The sequence below is a fragment of the Stegodyphus dumicola genome, chromosome 2 (assembly GCF_044657685.1).
Source record: "Stegodyphus dumicola isolate Sdum_Otavi_A_Nest chromosome 2, ASM4465768v1".
Classification (NCBI taxonomy): Eukaryota; Metazoa; Arthropoda; class Arachnida; order Araneae; family Eresidae; genus Stegodyphus; species Stegodyphus dumicola.
The window spans coordinates 50590686-50609779 of record NC_140769.1 but is presented as its reverse complement, the minus strand read 5'-3'; the positions used below and the strand labels follow the sequence as shown (position 1 = coordinate 50609779).

General features: G+C 32.8%; 1 protein-coding gene across 2 annotated transcripts in view; it reads left to right on the top strand.

Annotated features, from left to right (window-relative positions):
• The first annotated feature begins 208 nt into the window (after nt 1-208).
• Nucleotides 209-19094, top strand: part of Yif1 (Yip1d-interacting factor 1) — a 57021-nt gene continuing 38135 nt past the window's right edge. Inside the window, exons 1-2 of one of the 2 annotated variants that reach the window (XM_035364106.2) lie at nt 209-320; nt 16315-16358. In XM_035364106.2, coding sequence (XP_035219997.1) covers nt 16334-16358 — 25 coding nt within the window. In that variant the 5' untranslated portion in view covers nt 209-320; nt 16315-16333. Of the gene's footprint in view, nt 321-449; nt 471-16314; nt 16359-19094 lie in introns of those variants that run through there. The other variant, XM_085810653.1, reaches the window with a different exon arrangement.

The following is a 19094-nucleotide window of genomic DNA, read 5'->3' as shown; positions in this document are numbered from 1 at the left end:
AAATCTTCTTCTCTGATTTTAATTTTTATTGATAAAAAGTAAATTACATCGTATAAAATTTTAAAATACATTTACACAATATATGTAAATGTTTGAATAATTTGTTTGGTATTTTCTTGCGTACAAAATAAATTTTAATATGAATTAAATTTTGCTTCTCTTTTACTTTTAAAAGCATTGAAACTCATTTTCTAAATTTTTAATCTATTCAAGACTTTTGATAAAATTGAATTGTTGGAAATTGCTGCAAAATTGGCGGTTATAACTATCACTGTGCGAAATGTAAATATCGTCATAGTCACGTCTATCTACAAGAAGCGGTAATTATATATATTAAATGTTCCTCATTCTTATATTGCTTTTTAGAAATAATATGTATTATGTAAAAGCAAGCATTTTTGTACGTTTACTTGGTATCCTGCTATAAATGATGGTTTTAGCGGTGCTGCCTGTCATTCTATCCAGACAGTGTTCGTGTCATTCGTATGTTTTGCCGCGATTTCAGTCTTTGATTTCGCGTGTTGTTGTTTTAGTCTTTGCAGTGTGTGGTTTAATCCTAGTATGCGGTGCACACGGGATTTGGCTACTTTTGGCGATTTTATGATGAGCAATAAAAATAGGACATGTACGATGAGTAGTAAACAGGTCATTCAAAGAATATATATAGTATATATTATGTATGTATACACATAGTATACAGTGTATAGTATATAGACGTTCTTTGGATCATTATTGGTGTTAGCGATAATTTTCAAAATAGCGACGTTCTTTGGATCATTTTTGGTGTTGGCGATAATTGTCAAAATCACGCCAAGGCTGCACCGTATACTAGGATTTTACCAAGTGTGTTATTGTGTGTCACTTAATTTTCGAGCTCCGCGCGTCAAACTGGCAAATGCCTATTTATTCTTCATTTTATTGTCATTCTTCTGACATATGAACATAAAATATTCATCTAATTGTGTACTAATAATCGAAATATTGTATTTACTGACTGAAATTTTTTGCAATAAAATTATCATGGGGTTTCTAGTGTAGAATTGGGTGCCCCTTCGATTAGCGATTTTTTTTTTTTTTTTTTTTTAATTTTGGCGATGAAACCTCATTTCTGGTTACCATGATAGTTTTAACTTTGTTTCACGTTCCTGATTTTTTTTAAATGAAAATAGATTCATGTGCACGTGGATAAATTTAAGGCAGTGCGCAGTGCCTAGTTTGTGCAATTCTGGAATTTTTTTTTAAGTACCCATTACAATAATTGGGAATAAATTTCATCACCCTAAAAATGGAAGTTAAGAAAAAGTTTACTATTATGTTATAGTAATTCATTTATCCACATACTCTTGATTTTAAGTGTTAGTAATTTTGATGAAAGGCAGAAATTATATCCTGCTTGGAAGTTCTGAAGAATTCGGAAAAAAATATTCTGTTGTATTAGTTTTGATTATGTGTTTATAAGTCTGTGCTCTTACAAAAGTATTCTTAGATACTACTAACTAGACCCTTGGTCTAAACATTGTTTTAAAAATACTGCAGTAATTTTATTTGGGAACTACTCTGATATGCACCCTCAAGTCGCCAAATTTCTTGGCAAACATTTTTAAAGAGAAACTCCACGCTGCCATATTACTATCTAAATTTTTTGTCTACATTTCGAACTTTAAGCCTAGAATTTCTCCAAAAACGTGGTTTTCGCACACACAAAAACCAAATTTTGAACACACAATTTAAGCTAAAAATCTGAAACAAAAACAAAAAATTTAGACGGCAAAAACATAAAGTTTCTAACCAAAAATATTTGAGAAGAATCCATGTATACAGCGATATGTTTTAACTTAAAAAAATCTACAAATGTAATGTAATCGCAACGAACGTATCTATGAACTACTCACACCTCGCTTCAATAAATTAGCATAACAATCAATTTCAAAGAATACCGTGTACACAGCATCCTGTTTAAACTTTAAAAAATATCTACAAATTGCACAATCTAGACGCTATGCACTAATCAACAAAATAAACTAAAATAACTAGAATAAATTTCAAACAATTCAAATAACAACAATAACAACAGAAATTCATACTAAAAAAACAATGAACATAACATTCTACAAAATAAGAACAAGAATAAAATAAAATGCACTTACCATGAATTAATGCTTTATGGAACAGCAGAAATACCAATTTCATGCCACCTTTAACATGCTGCCACGTAATCACTATCGTATTTATATGACAACCAGGCACACTATCCAGAAAATTTATACTATGGTTCACAAATAAATAAAATCGCAAATAATTACAAATCCCTACTTCTATCATGCACAGCCACTAAAAGTAATCTCCCAGACCCTCTTTCCACACCTCCAAATACCCACTGTCCCTCAATAGGATGGCCACGATGATATTTCCTTTTGCCGAACTTCAATTTAACAACTTCCACCATTTTATCTTTCCCCTATCATCGCGAACTAGCGAGCTCCGGCGAAAGATTTTTCAACGTCAACTGAGTTGCCATACAACACACAATCGTGCCCCAAACCAGCGCAGAACATGTATCGCCACATTTGGTGAAATTAGAGCGTATATCGGACCTTTATTATATGTACCTTTATTTGTAATAACAACTAAAATTTCTAGAGATATTGTATGGTAACTCATGATGGCTGTTTTAAGAACCACATGCATGTTGGAAGAAAAAGAAGTGAACCAGAGAGTGTCTCACTAAGGACCGCTTCAAGTTTTAGGCTCGTATCAAGTCATAGATAGATCTCTGAAAACAATTAAAAAATTATATATTGGGTTCAGCTTGGAAATTTATATATAGTAGTCTATGAAATGTTAATAAAGGCAGACTAGAAGAGAAACATGCTAATGTGACAATCAACGAAAGTCAATCCATTTTGACTTTCGTTGCTTCTTTCCACTTGGCTATTGGTTTTCAGTATTGGATGTTTTTCTCCTTTTGGAATGTTTTTGTCCTTGTCATATGTTGATGAAATTATGTTATGTCCAACCTTGTCATATGTTGATGAAAATTGTCTTCATTATTTATTGGTGTTTTTTCATGTTATAAGTAATTCCTTTTTTGGACTTTCGGAATTATATTTCTTTTGTTCACTGGTTTCTTGCTTGTACCCTTTTCACAATATGTCCACTGACAGGAACTGATTTTGTATGTTACGCCTTAAGCGTACGAAATTCTTGAATCATCTACAGTTTCTACTTAAATGCAAACATCAAAATATCATTCCCAAATTTATACATGTGAAATGTAGCCTTAAAGCTTCCGTTCACGTTTAAAAAATTTTGCATAAATTCAAATTGGCACTTCGTCATATTATAAGGGACATGCACAAACATTTATCTAAAATTGAATTTGAATTATATTACCTCCATTTAAAAATTGCTAATTCAACTGAAAATTTTTTCTCATTTGAACATACATCCTGGTCTAGAACCGCTACCGTTTGTTAACAGCATAAAAATGTGCTTATTTCTAAATTCCTTAAGCTCACACACCAGTCGGATAGTCCCACCTATCTAGCTAATCTTCCCACTGTAAACGTTAACCCCATCGTTAATATCTCCAATAGGAATCTTTCGGAGGATCAGTTAAAAGTATTAAAATATAATTTCAACTTTTCAAAGACATCTAAACCTTCAATTCGTCAAATCATCGCTCCTATAGAGAAAGTCTTTAAATTCTCCAAAATTTTGGAAACGCAGAAGGATACAATCCGCCACCTAATTACTCATAACGTTAATTTTAACAACAAATCTTCCGGTTCGAATCTTAGCAAAAAGGAAAATGAAATCGTATGTGAAATTCATTCTGATACTAATATCATTATCTCTAAAGCTGATAAGGGCGGACAGATCGTTATTATGGACAAACACACATATATTACTGGAGTCTCTAAACTGATAAATGAAGGCCCATACTGCTCGATCTCAAAAGATCCTTCAACTTCGAACCTCACGAAAATTAAAAGTGCTATCAAATCTTCTCATATTCTGCCAACGCAGTTGAAGAAATCACTTATTCCACCTATTACTAATTGCACTAGGCTTTATGCTCTTCCAAAAGTCCACAAAACCGGTATTCCTTTTCGACCAATTGTTTCCAACATAGGTACTGCTTCATATCCTTTGGCCAAATATTTAGTTTCCAGATCTCTCAAATAATTATTTTCCAGATTCTCTTTTACTTGCTAATAATATTCACACTGTAAAAAATTCTGTTGAAGTCATTGATAAACTTCAAAATATTTCTCCACTTCGTTCCATTATGGTTTCATTTGATGTCAAATCACTGTTTATTAATGTTCCAGTCGAAGGAGCACTAAATTGTCTTGAAACTAGGCTTCGGGAATTTCACTTCACACGTACTGAAATTAATGAGTTGGTTTTGCTTACTAAAGTCTCTCTGAGTCAAACCCACTTTGTTTTCCAAAATGCATATTTTCGTCAAGTTGAAGGATTGGCTATGGGTAATCCTCTCAGTCCGGTACTTGCTGACATTTATATGCACTATTTTGAGATGAAATTATTTGATAAACTATCTTTTCGTCTTTGGATTCGGTATGTTGACGACACTTTCGCACTTTTTGACAGTTATAAAGAGGATTTATCCGAGATTCTATCTATTATGAATTCAATTGATCCAGCCATCCAATTCACTCTTGAAATTGAATCCAACAATTCCCTCCCCTTCCTTGATATTCTTATAATCCACAATGAAACTGATCTTAGCACTACTGTGTACCGTAAAGCCTTTGCAGTTTGTTTACCACCCCATGCCAAGTCATGCCACCCTGTTAAGCAAAAAATGGCTTCTTTTTACTATTATGTATTCCGCGTGCTTAAAGTTTGTTCCTTTGAATCTTTGCTTACCAATAAACTTAATTATTTGAGAGCAGTTGCGATTAACCATGGATTTTCTCCCGTGATTATTGATAAAGCCGTTAAAACATTTTCAGATTCCCATCAAAGAAGACATTCCACTGTTAGAAATAATATTAACGACCTTGTCGTGCTTCCATTTTATCCTTCTGTTAGTTATAAAATTGCACGGATTCTCCAGAAATTCAATTTTCAAGTCAGTTTCTCCCCTATTAATAAAATTCACCCTTCGATTCTAAAAGATTGCGTTTCTGTCTTGAATTCTTGGGGAATTTATAGTATATCGTGTCAGTGTGGTTTAAGATATATTGGCCAAACAAAAAGAGCATGTAAGTTTTGTATCAAGGAACATGAATTTTATGTCAGAAAAGGCGAAATTAACAAGTCTTCAATAGCGTATCATAGTTGGACATTTAACCATAATTTTGATTTTGGGTCTGCAAAAAAAATTATCCAAAAGGCTTCTTCCATAAGTGAATTGGATTTTCTTGAGGCTTTTCATATTCACAAAGATTTAGCATGTTTAGTTAATGATTTTAAGACCAATCCAGTTCTTCCTAATACTGTAGCAGGGTTGGTCGACAAATTTTCGCCAAAAAATCGCCAAGTAACCATAATCCAAAGATTAACCGTTCTATCCAGCAGAACATTTAATACATAATTTTGCCAAATATATCTGAAGGAATGATCTGTACCTTTACATAAATGCTGCAAGTTCCATTCATTGTACTGTTTTAGAGTTTTTGTATTTGTAACTATGTACAATTAATATCTAGTTGCTAGAAGAAAACTGAAATTTCCACATCCATCATGCAGTCTATATTTAGTTTCATGGAATTTCTTTCATTTTCTAAATTTTCTATGGAATTTGCATGGGTAAATTCAGATCTGTGCTAGAGATGGTTTAAATTGATATAGTTTCAAAAAACATGCAGGAAGATAAATTTCAGATGTCAGAATGACAAAAGTGTTGCATATCCTTTACTTTGAAATACTTACTTTGAACAAATTGCTTTGAAAAGATCTACAGTGATATTTCCCATATTTCTTCTGTTATAAAATGCTTCCCCCCCCATTTCTCTCTCCTGAAAGCGAGTGAATCATCATATATTTGCATATTTTCCATGCATACAAACACTTTGCTTTTTATAGACATCCTTTTTTATACAGTCAAAAGTCGTTAATTCGGACACCCATAATCCGGACCTCAAAGCTAAAAACTTTCTGCGCATGCGGCGCGTTGACGCATGCACATAGGCGTTTACGCGTGCGCGTAAGACCTTTACGACTGCGCACATGTGTGTGCACAAGCGCAGAATACGTTTTCGCGTGCACGTTTTATGTATAATGGACGGTATATGCTAAAATTATCTATTTCAATTAATGTTGATGATTGCGTAGTTCCTTAATCTTCAAATTATTTCCGGCTTATTATTTCTTGCAGACTGTAAGAGCAATTTTATAAAAGTAAACTTGAACTTTCGATTATGTCAAATAGAATTTCCAATGCTGGAGCTCCCAAAGGATCTACAAAACGAAAGTATGTTTCGATGTCCGTCAAACAAAAAGTGGAATTGTTGCAAAAAATGGATAAAGACATGAAGAAGGTGACAGAGAGGTTAGTGGAAACGAAAAAATTTCGATTGACAAGTTAGTCGGTATTCTCGGCACAGCAATTACGGGACTTGAACAGCGGAACTTTCTAACTGAACAAGAAATTATGTCGGTTTATAGAATTAAAGAGAAAGTATTATCTCATAAAACGAAGCAACTTAAACAACTTACATTGACAGAAATGTTTAAAAAAGTAAACAAATAAATATTAAGCTTTTTTTTTCTAAATTTTGATACCCTTTAGATCATAATTGTTCTTTATTTCATAAATTACGGTTTCATATTTTTAATTTTAGAATTTCTGCATGGCATCTTATGAGATTTAAACTGATGATCTATAATCTGGAAAAATCGATAATCCGAAACCGCCGAAGTCCCGACGAGTCCAGATTAACGACTTTTGACTGTATATTTATATGGAGATAATATGTGTCTTTAAAAAAGTACAGTAATTTAAATGTGCTTTCTTTTTAAAATGGCTGCCTCGATTGATGCCAGGGCTAATCTTTGGAATATGGTAACAGGTAGTTTGGGGACATTTTGATAAGGCGATAAAAGTTACTAGCTAGGACTTTAACAGTGTACATGGATATAGTCAAGAGTGTGCGCAATGCCATTTTTGTGCAATTTTGGATTTTTTTTTTTTAAGTGAAAATAGGTCGACGTGTACATGGATGATACCGTGTATGTGCAGTTTGTAAAAACGCGGCAAGCATTGGGCGATTCTGCACTTTGTCCCAATTTCGCACCTAATCTTCGTCATGATTAAGCACTTTTGTTCCATAAAAGTTCTGGCATAAGCGTAATTCGGCTAGCAGATTGTTGGGAAAAAATGTTGGAAATGTTGAGTATTAAAAAAAAAAAAAAAAATGCCTTTACTTCGTGAAAACAAAATGGCGCCCAAACAAAAACTAGCAGGTTGCTATAGCAGGGTTGGTCGCCAAATTTTTGCCAAATAATTGCCAAGTTACCATAATCCAAAGATTAACCGATGCCAGAATTGGAAGATTAATCGCCAGAGTTAGCAAACTTTATTGCCAGATTTATAGTATGTAACATATTTGTTTTTCAGACTGTTTTGATTATGGCGTTATCTACAAGATATCATTGGTCTAGTATTTCATTTTTCCTTTAAAATGTTTACGATTTTATTTGATTTTCATACTTAGTGTAGATTACATGCTGTCATTCTTTGGTTCATTACAATATTTACAAAATGTTGACCGTCGGAAAATAAAAGTTTTTGACAGTGGCTGTTCTTGCTTCTCCTTCATCAAAAAATATTATCTGTATTTAACTTCCTGGCAACTGAAAAAGGAACTATGCTTTTTTTTTAAGAGTTCAGGACTTTACATATTTACTCTAAGTGCAAAAATGGCCACCAAATGAAATTATTTATTTTGAAGCAAGGTATTAGTGAAAGTGCAGGAAGAAGGGAACAGGTCTTTGTGGCAATAACTGGTTTCATGGCTTCAGGATTTCTTTTCTTACTGTTTTGTGCTTCATACACTGTTGTGCTGAAGAAATAACTTTCATTAGCTGGTATATAGATAGACAATATGGTGACATATGGGTGAAAACACAAGGATTAATTGGAAAAATTGTATGAAAGAAATTTGTTGCTTGCTATTAAAGATACTAAAAAATAATGGTAAAATTTGCGGACCTCTTGAGTTTGACGAAAATCTATTTGTCATACAAAAGGGCAGGTTAGGCAGAATTTAGCTGAAATAATAGATTTTGGAAGGAATCCACAAGGAAATGAATAAATGTTAAATCTGCAAATGCTGGACATAGGTGCAAAAACTCTGATGAATGTGATGAAGGAACTTATATGTAAAGGAAGTATGTACAATACATTTGGACTTAACCAAAGTGAGGAAAATTGCAGTTTCCAGCATTTTACAGTGAATCATATATAACATTTTGTATATTCATCTAATGCACTGAAAATTGAATGATTGTGGGGGTAGATGGTGACACGAAAAAACAAAGAGGAATGGCTTGCTAACACTTATATTTATGAGAATTTATTTAATGGAAATATTTAGGATGAGAATATTTTATTTTATAACAGAAGCAGTTGTCGGAATTGTAGCCTTTACAAAAGTTAGTACGTAGTCCAAAATCCAGAATGATTTAGTATTGAGACCTCCTGACTACCAGCAACTCCTTTTTTTTTTTTTTTTTTTTGCATAAAAAGGAGAAAGAATTAGATTCCGAGAGTAGCTTGTGTTTAATGCTACACACATGGACAGTAGTCATTTTTCATAATAAGGCATGCGTAACGTACTGGTATTTAACCTGCGAGCATGCACGCCGGGTATCTCATACTCGGGGGCATATTCTATGTCCCTTATCTCAAAACCCCTTTCCTGGAAATGGACGAAACCTTTTGTAGCTGAATTCTAGGTCACATTCTTGAAGCTGGGAAATCCGTGCAGCGATTCTTTGAATACTTTTCCAGGAATTGTACCGTTTGAGTATGTGACACCTGTGCGGATTCTTGCGTCTCTCAAATTTTCACCCTCACTTTCTTAGTTAGACAGCATGGCGCGGCATCTAAGTTATGATAAAGAAATTGAAAAGGTTCAGAAATATGCTAGAAACCATTTCAACAGAAGATGAAATGTTTAGAGAAGAGGAGGAAGAATTAATAGATGAAGAACACAACGGCATTTATATTTCATCAATAGACAGTGATATAGACACTGAATTAGATAGTGAATTAGAAAATGAATGAAATGATGAAAATTATGTTGGTAAAAATGGCTTGGTATGGAAGAAAAACAAATTCCGAACGAATGTTGAGACTAGTTCTAAAAGTTATCTTTAAAATTCTAGGAAATACTAGTTATTCGAAAGTGGAAGATTACTAAAATCAACAGCGGCAGCAAATCATGCTCCCTTTGAAACTAAAAGAAAAAATAATTTCAGGAGATTGCAACATGGAAACACCATCTAAAAAGATGAAAAACATTTACAGAAGATGCGCTGAGTGCCCTAATATCAAGGACAGAAAGATGGTTTCTGTGCAAGAAATACAGTCAAAAGTCTTTAATGCGGACTCGTCGAGACTTTGGCGATTCCAGATTATAGATCATCAATTTAAATCTGGTAAGATGCATGCAGAAATTATAAAATTAAAACAGGCATAAAAGTTTTCCGCGTTTTCGTGCTTTTTTTAACGTCACCCAGGCTGTTTCTGAGATCGATGTAGAAACGTTGAGAAATCGCGACCGGCAAATATGTGTGTGTGTGGGGAGGGGTGTAAACGGAGGACACGCTCTCTCCCTCTTTTCCTTGTAAAAAAACTTTACATCATGCCAGAGATTGCGAAATACGTTGTTTTACATCAAGGCGAAGTAGGTGGGGCTTATGTGGAAAGGCGGAACTAGATGCGTACAAATATCGAATCAAAGAAGAGCAAGGAACCGTTAAACGAGAGTTGACTTCAATAATTTCAGCTCGGTGCTGGCGCCATCTGTCGGACATATGGATAACCACTTGCATTCTCCAGTACACAAAACTGTATGTAAAAATTTTAAGGAATGCTCATAAACTGTACAAAGAAGAGCTAGAGATAAAAAAAAAGGGAGGAGTGAGAATCTAAAAAAAAGCAATTAAACATTACAGAAAATAAAGAAGAAAATAAAAAAGTATCAATGGATTGTATAAAAGCTGCTGAAAAGAAAGTAAAACTAGCTCGCAAACAGAAATTAGAAAAGTAGCAAAAAAGAAAAAGCTTTTTCCTTAAAAATTTTTATTCAGGATCGAGTGAGACAGACAAAATAGTTATTTTTTAAATTCCTCCTTTAACTATATGTTATGTTATTTTGTAACTATATTATCTCATATGACTACTTTTTCTGGTGTTATATAAAGTACTGTTTATTGAACTAAAAGTGAAGATAATTGAAATCTATAGTAACAGTTATATATATTTTATATCTAAAACTTGTCATTGCCTGGAAATGTGCAGTAATATATAACATAAATATGTATATTAGTGTGTTGTAATGGTGTGTACAGTATTCATGTATGAACTGTTAAATGAAGTTACATAAAGAGCATCTTAAAGAAGGTTAATTCATTACAATCTCTTGGTGATTTGCTGATTTTTTTTTACAAGTGGAAGATAAAATTGATAGCAAAATAGTAAGTACAAGTATTATTTTAGTTTAATTATATGTATATGTTTAATACTTTTTATATTAAAATGTGTTATTTTTTTTAGGTTGCACGTGCACATTTAGTTTTTGTGTAATTTTGTGTCCGCGCGTTGTTCAGCTTTTTTGGCCAACTTGCACTTTCATGCCTGATTAAAAGTATGAAACCGTAATTTATGAAATAAAGAGCAATTATGATCTAAAGGGTGTCAAAATTTACAAAAAAAAAAAAAAAAAAAAAAAAAAAAAAACATACATTACGCATAGTCGAAATTAGAAAATTGCAACCGGAAAACTATATAATGTGTATTCATGATATTTATAATGACGAGGAATTTGATTTAAATCATATAAAAGATGGAGTACATCAAGATGAAATACTACATTTAGTAAAAAATTATAAGCTAAATAAAATAAAAACATCTGCCCTGAAGATAAGGATAGTGCTGACAGATCAACTTCCAGTTCATTGCGTGCCACGATGATCCCCTCCACCCTGGCAGAGTAGCGTGAAATTGATAAACAGATTTCGGAATGGTTAGAGAAACAAAGGATATGCCTTTATCCATTTTTTGCAGCAATTCCACTTTTTGTTTGATGGACATCGAAACATGCTTTCGCTTTGTAGATCCTTTGGCAGCTCCAGAATCGGAAATTCTTTTTGACATAATTGAAAGTTCAAGCTTACTTTTATAAAATTGCTCTAACAGTATGCAGAAAAATAATAAGCTGGATCCAATATGAAGATTAAGGAACAACACAATCTGCAACATTAACTGAAATATATAATTAGATAATTTTAGCTTAGCTTATACTGTCCGTTATACATTGAACGTGCATGCTTAAACACATATGCACATGTGTAAAGGTATTACAGAAAGCTTGTAGCTTTGAGGTCCAGATTTTGGACATCCGAATTAAAGCTTTTTGACTGTATTAGTATTTGTATAAAGCCATATCTGTTCAGTCTGCCCGAGATGTGCAAAATAATTGTATGTTAAGTACTTCATTTATTATATTCTTTAAAATATTCTAAACTTCATTGTTTTTTATGTTAATCCACATTTATACTTATATTTATATTATTAATGTAATTTAAAATGTATTAATTGCTTTTGGGTATGACATACCTAGCATGCCTTCTTGTGTTCATAATTTTGGCGCGTGTGCTCGCGGGTTAATTTCACTTCAGCAGTAAATAAAACACCTTCATGTTGAAGGAACATAATAATTTATTAGCATAAATCTGTATGATAAATAATTTGACCTTTTAACCACTTTATTGTTCAGCATACGCCTCCAACCAATACATTCGATCAAAGTTTATCACTCACTTTATGGCTACTGAATATCATATAATCCTTAAGCCCATCTAGCAAATAATTAGTCCAAAGGGACAATTTGCCCTGAAGGACTATTAATTTTGTTTTGGCATTTTGTGTTGAAAACTTTAAAAGGCTGTATCACATTTAAAATCGTTGCCACCATATATTATCGCACTGTCTCACATTTAAAGAAATTAAATAATGAAGAATCTGCATAAATGAATGTATGTTTCTCGCATTGTGACAAAACAACGGTAGCCAGAGCCATCAAGATTTAAATAACATAATCTTCCATAGTATTCTGTAGGCATTTGGAAGCCCTAATTTGAATTTGAAATTTGTTTCATTATCGATTTCATATTTTGTAACACTTCAACGAATTTTTGATTAAAAACTAAACGATATCAAAGCGAGCAATGGCAACACAGTGTGAAAAAAACATTTTTATCTCCAGCATGTGAGATTCTGTATCGGAAATTGTAAAGATATGCTCATTTTAAAATTAATTTGCAATATTACTGTTGAACTTAATTTTATAGTTTGAGTACGTAGAACATGATATTTAATAAATAAAGGTAACATACAAAACGTTAAAAAAATGCCCCTTAAGACGCAATTTAAAATCTGAAACCTTTCAGATTTTTTTTTTTATTATTATTATTTTTACTTTTATCATTCTGTGATTAAGAACTCAGGACAGCTTGAGAAATGACTCACTGAGTGATGTCTAAAACAATTTTTGTTTTCAATACCAGTAATTGAATACTAACAGATGCTAAACTTACTCTGACATTATGCTTGGCAAGGATTACAGACTTTAATCAAGTGTGTTGCAAAGTGTTAAGCATGTTGATGAGGAGAAATTTAACAGAAATTTCTAGAAATAGATTTTGTGAATAATATTCATAGGTAATTTAGTACTGTTCCAATAAGCTTTAAGTGTACTTTTCCACCATGCACTTGCTGTGTGTCACAGGTGAGGGTCTATTAGACATCACCTAATATAATTCAGGCTTTACTTCCTCAGAACATGATGGGAGCCAGACAAATATTAGTGGAACAGCATGTCTGTAGTCGCCAATCTCATGATGTATGGATAACAGTGTATAGCTGATGCTTGCTAAGGTTTATGATGATGGCCACAATTTTGAAAGCTTTTGGGTATTACAAACAAAAAGTAAAATTTTCCACTTAATGAAGCTTGTGGAAAAATGGTAATAAATATAGTCGATATAAAAGTGTCATATTGCGATGACACTGCCACAATAATCGCTAAACTAAAGGATGAAGAAATCTGAAGTATAGTTAAATTTTGATCCAGAAAATAACATATCAATAGTGAAGAAAGTGATAGAGATTATTAACAAAAAATTTTAATTGGCAATTTAGTGAGAATTCTTGACCTGGTAATTACAGGACTTAGTAACTGACAAAAATGTTTTGTTTGTCTGTAACATTAAAGAAAAAGTATCAGCACGAAAACACAAAGCAACTTGAACGAGTTATATTGAAAGAAATGGTTAATAAAGCAAGTAAATAAATATTGAGCGCTCTTTTTTGTTGTTTTTAAATTTTGATTCCTTTAAAATCATAAATTCTTCATTATTTCATAAACAACTATTCCAAATTTTTAATTTTATAATTTCTACATGTCATCTTAATAGATTTAAACTGATGATCTAAAATCCGGGAAATTCTCAAATCCAGAATCTGTCAATTCTCGATGAGTCTGGATTGTGGATTCTGTACTGTAATTGTTATTTCCCTTTGTACATATTGTGTAATATTTTCATTTTTGGAGGTTACCATAAGTACTTTCTAATTTTTGCCAAATGAATTTTAAATTTTGCAAATTTTGCAAAAGCTTGTGTGATGGCCACCCTAGTAAGGAGGTGTTCCTCCAGTATTCTTATACAGTTAAAAGTCGTTAATCCGGACTCGTCAGGACTTCGGGGATTCCTCCGGATTATCAATTTTTCCGGATTATAGATCATCAGTTTAAATCTCGTAAGATGGCATGCAGAAATTCTAAAATTAAAAATATGAAACCGTAATTTATGAAATAAAGAACAATTAGGATCTAAAGGGTATCAAAATTTACAAAAGAAAAGCTTAATACTTATTTGTTTACTTTATTAAACATTTTTTTTAATGTAAGTTGTTTAAGTTGCTTCGTTTTATGTGATAATACTTTCTCTTTAATTCTATAAACAGACATAATTTCTTGTTCAATTACAAAGTTCCGCTGTTCAAGTCCCGTAATTGCTGTGCCGAGAATACCGACTAACTTGTCAATCAAAATTTTTTCGTTTTCACTAACCTCTCTGTCACCTTCTTCATGTCTTTATCCATTTTTTGCAACAATTCCACTTTTTGTTTGACGGACATCGAAACATACTTTCGTTTTGTAGATCCTTTGGGAGCTCCAGCATTGGAAATTCTATTTGACATAATCGAAAGTTCAAGTTTACTTTTATAAAATTGCTCTTACAGTCTGCAAAAAATAAGCCGCATCCAATTCAAAGATTAAGGAACAACACAATCATCAACATTAACTGAAATAGATAATTAGATAATTTTAGCTTATACCGTCCGTTATACATTAAACGCGCACGCGAAAACGTATTCTGCGCTTGCGCAGTCGTAAAGGTCTTACGTGCACGCCTATGCTCATATGTCAACGCGGTGCATGCACAGAAAGTTTTTAGCTTTGAAGTCCGGATTATGGGTGTCCGAATTAACGACTTTTGACTGTAATTCATATATTTTTTCATGTTTTAATTCAGTAAATTCACCTAATAGCCTTTAATTCAGTAATTCACCTAGTAATTTCATCTTTTAATTCAGTGTTTAAAATACATGTGGTATTTTTAAACAATTTTTTTTTTTAAATATTTCTTCAGGTTTTTATCGGAAAAGGGAAGATAGTATGCAATCTTCATTTTTTCAATGAATCTTAATTTTTTTCAAGGAATACGGTGGTACTTTTCAAAATATGACTTGTTGCTGTGTCTTGGTGAAGTGTAAGTCTTAGAAAGGATAAGAAACTGGAATTTCATCTGTAAATATCAGATGTAAAACTTTCTCTTGGTAGTATATGTTGAATTGATTATTAACATTTTTTTCTACTCGTTTTAACCCTCTCAGTGCCATGACCGGCTTTATTCAGCCAGGAGATTTTTTTCTCACTTTTTATGTATTAAAATATTTTGCTTTCTTACTTTCTTTAATAATATAAGTGCCATCTTGATGAAAGTAAGTTTATGAAAATAGAAACTAAAATAAGTAAATATACAAATTTAACTAATAAAGGCTGTTTAAATACAGGTCTTGATGGCTGCTCAGAGGGTTAATTTCCCATCATAAGGGAAACTTGCAACAATCATAATCCCCTGACTGTAAATTTCTTTGCATTGGGAAGGATTGTAAATGTTTCCTTTTTGTCTTTTTATAATAAATATACCTTCTTTTATTGCACATTTAAGTAAATCCATGCTTCATCAAGGATCAGCATTTATTTCCTGCCAAATTTGAGTACTAAATATTTTTTAGTAGGATTTTATGAAGTAATGACTGACAGTTTTCCACTTTCTGATTAATAGTGTTATTTATTTTACACTTAAAGAAATTTTAATACCACACATTTCACAATGTTTTTGAATTGTGGAATAGGACTATTTCTCTTCAGAAAGTACAGAAATATATCCTTCAACTCACAGCTTGTTTACATGCAACATTTTTAAAGAGAAATAAATTTAAAAGTAGCAGATTGTATTTCTCATCTCAAATAATAAGTTTCTGCCAGAAATTTTTATTGCCTTTTTTACAAATTTTATATTAAAATCATTCTAAAAATATGTAAACACCCTCTGTAATATTAACAGCTATTTATTTAGTATCCTTTGGTTTTTTTAGCTCTAGTTCTTAATAATTTTTTTTCTCCTTATTGTCTTACCTGTAGTGAGCCATCAGTTTTGAACACTGATTCAGTTCCAGGTGAATGGGCTGGCTGCATGAGCATTTCCATGATTTTCCTCATGTCTAATGTGGGTATGAGCCAGTTTCCTTTAGAAAGTCCTTCATGAAGGCATCCCTTTCCTTAGGCAGATAGGTCTCGGTGTTTTGCTGTAATCAAATAAACCAAATCTGTAGTGTAATTTTTAAAAAAGTTTTGATTTCTGTTATTCAAATTGGGATGCAGTATAATTTGTAATTACATTTTTCACCTCATTTGTTAATAATTGTAATCACTATAACTATTAATTTTGCATTAGTTTTTTAAAACATTTTTATCTTATTAGGTATAATTTGCTATGAACAATGAATCCTTCTACAAGAAGAACAGGTAATTATCCTTGTTTATTTCATCAAGTGTTGTTGCATAGTGATAAAGCTGATGGGAAAAAGATCTATTCTGTACTAATTTCACACTGTCTTCTATGTGAGCCTTATGATTTTCTTTAATAGACAAATGACTTGTATATGGGATAGTTGTAGAGACGTAGTCACTTTATAATTTCTCGATAAAGCCAGCATCTGTATTCTGGTGTTTAAATAATATTAAAAGTATTATGTAATAAAATGGTATATTTGATTAAAACAACCCTAAATTCTCATACTGGAATTAGTTTAGGTATTACTGTATAAAAATATCTTAGTCTAGGGAAGACAATGTCATTTTACAACTCCATAATAACTGTATTAATACTTATTTTCTAAACTTCAACGAGTACTATATGAATTGCAATTACCTGTCATAATATTCATGAGGGTTGATGGTGGTATGTTACTTTGATAGTGTAACACTATGTGGTAACTGATGTTGGTTGTGTTTGTTAAGGTTACATGTTATTTACTGCACATAGAACAAAAATGCGTTCAGTATAAATCTGTGAAGAGTTCATTAAAAATACCTAACAACACATGCCATAGAAATGATTATTGTCAGTTGTTGTCCTCATTATGTGAGGATCTTGCTAGTGGCAAGTCTCTGTAGTCGAGAGTTAAAGAGCATTTTGAATTCTTGCCTTGTCTAAAACTGAATGAATTATGTAAGTGGGGCCATAACTGAATTGATATAAGTGGGCGATAACTGAACTGATATAAGTGAGGCTGTAACTGAATTACCGTAACTTCCGGAAGAAAGGCCGCATCAGCGTAAACGGCGCACTCGAGAAAAATGGCGGGAAAAAATTCAAATTACACAGAAATGCCGTCAGCGTAAACGCCGCAATAGATTAAATTGCGCGTGACATCGTCGTGGGCCGTATAGATGCAAAAACTCAACCTAAGTCCTGATATATGACATACCAGTTAAGAAAAATGCATGAAATGAAACCATAACTCAAAAATAAATTAAAGGTAAGAAATTTGGAAAATATATTCACCTTCATGTATATACTTATATTTACCCACTTAAGAAGTCCATATTTGTAATACTCAGACTATATTATAAAAAATGTTGCAACAACGAAATATTAAATTTGGATGACAAAAGGAAATTTTAAATTTTACTTACGAATTACAGCAAACTATACACCATAAGAAGCCATCAAAATCTGATTCTTCACTATCTGAATTAAAAAGATTTAGTAAATCCTTATCTAAGTCTTCCAGATCGTCACATTCATCCTCTTGGTTTACAGTCTTTTTATCTAAGGATATAATTTCAGCTTCTTTGAACCCTGCTATTATTGACGATGTTTCTACCGATTTCCACGCACTTCCTGCCCACTTTGCAATTTCTTCATTTTGATGCTCTACGCATTTTACCGCTTTTGGTTTACGTATGCAATCCTTCACTCATACAACACTCCCACCGCTTTCGGACTTCAGCTTTGAAGGATTTATTACCTGACAAATCTAACGGTTGTAAGATTTTTGTCAAACCACCAGGAATTATTGCTTCGGTCGTAGACAATTTTTGACATCTGGTTTTCACCGACTCAAAGAAATGAGCACGCATGGAATCCATTATCAATAACCCGTTTGGTTGGGGAAAAGATCCCATACGACACTGCCAAACTTTTTGTAGCCACTCATGCATGATTGTTTCGCACATCTAGCCGTTCTCGATTGTACAAATAATTACGTCATTAGGAAAATCTTCCTTCGGAATAGTCTTTCGTTTAAAAATGATCATCGGCTTTAGCTTGTCACCGTTTGCGGCACAAGCTAACACACATGTAAATGACGTTCTTTCACGCCCCGTCATAAACACAGATACAGTTTTTGCACCAGTTTCATCAACAGTTCTGTTTGCAGGAGAGTCGGAAGCTAACGGCATTTCATCCATGTTTATTATCTGTGACCGAAGAAGTTTTTTTTTGTCAATAATAGCTGTCACATATTTTAGAAAAGATGACTTTTTATCCTGCCGGTCCATTGGTAATTGTTACCCGACTGTTGTTCTAGTACACACAGAAATATTTTTTCTTTTCATAAATCTGCTACACCTCCTTTGAAATCATTTATGTTCATTCGTTTTGCTATAAATTTTGCTTGTAAGCGAATTTTTACAGTCGAAATTGGCATTCCCTTTCCTCGTTGCTCCTTTATCCAGTTTGCAAGGTCGTCCTCTAGATTTGGCCACCTTACAGTGCCACTTCTTTTGGCTCGTTTCTGTTGTGGCATATTTTTAAGAAGTTCTTTTTCAGTTCTCCAATGTCAAATACATCTGTCGTCCACTTCAAACTCTCGAGCTGCTGCTCGATTTCCAATTTGTTCAGCACGTGAAATTACATTAAGCTTAAAACCAGCAGTTTAGCTTCTGTGCCATTTAGGGACATTTTCAAAAATTTTCCGCTCCCTTCTTACTTAAAAACTATCCAACAAGTACTTGTACCCAAACTGATGGGATCTGTATCTGGCAGAATGCCAAGAAAAATCCATTCATGCTGAAAGAGAAATACATCAGAGTTCGTTATTGCGAGGCAGGTGGAGTCGTGTCCACCTTTGAAAACAATTGCAAAAAAGACTGGGGTGGGGAGATGATGGAAGATTCATCGAATGGCAGAGGAAAGAAACTATTCAAACTGATGAGAATGTTGATTTGAAAGGGGGAAGAATGTTATTGTTCTGT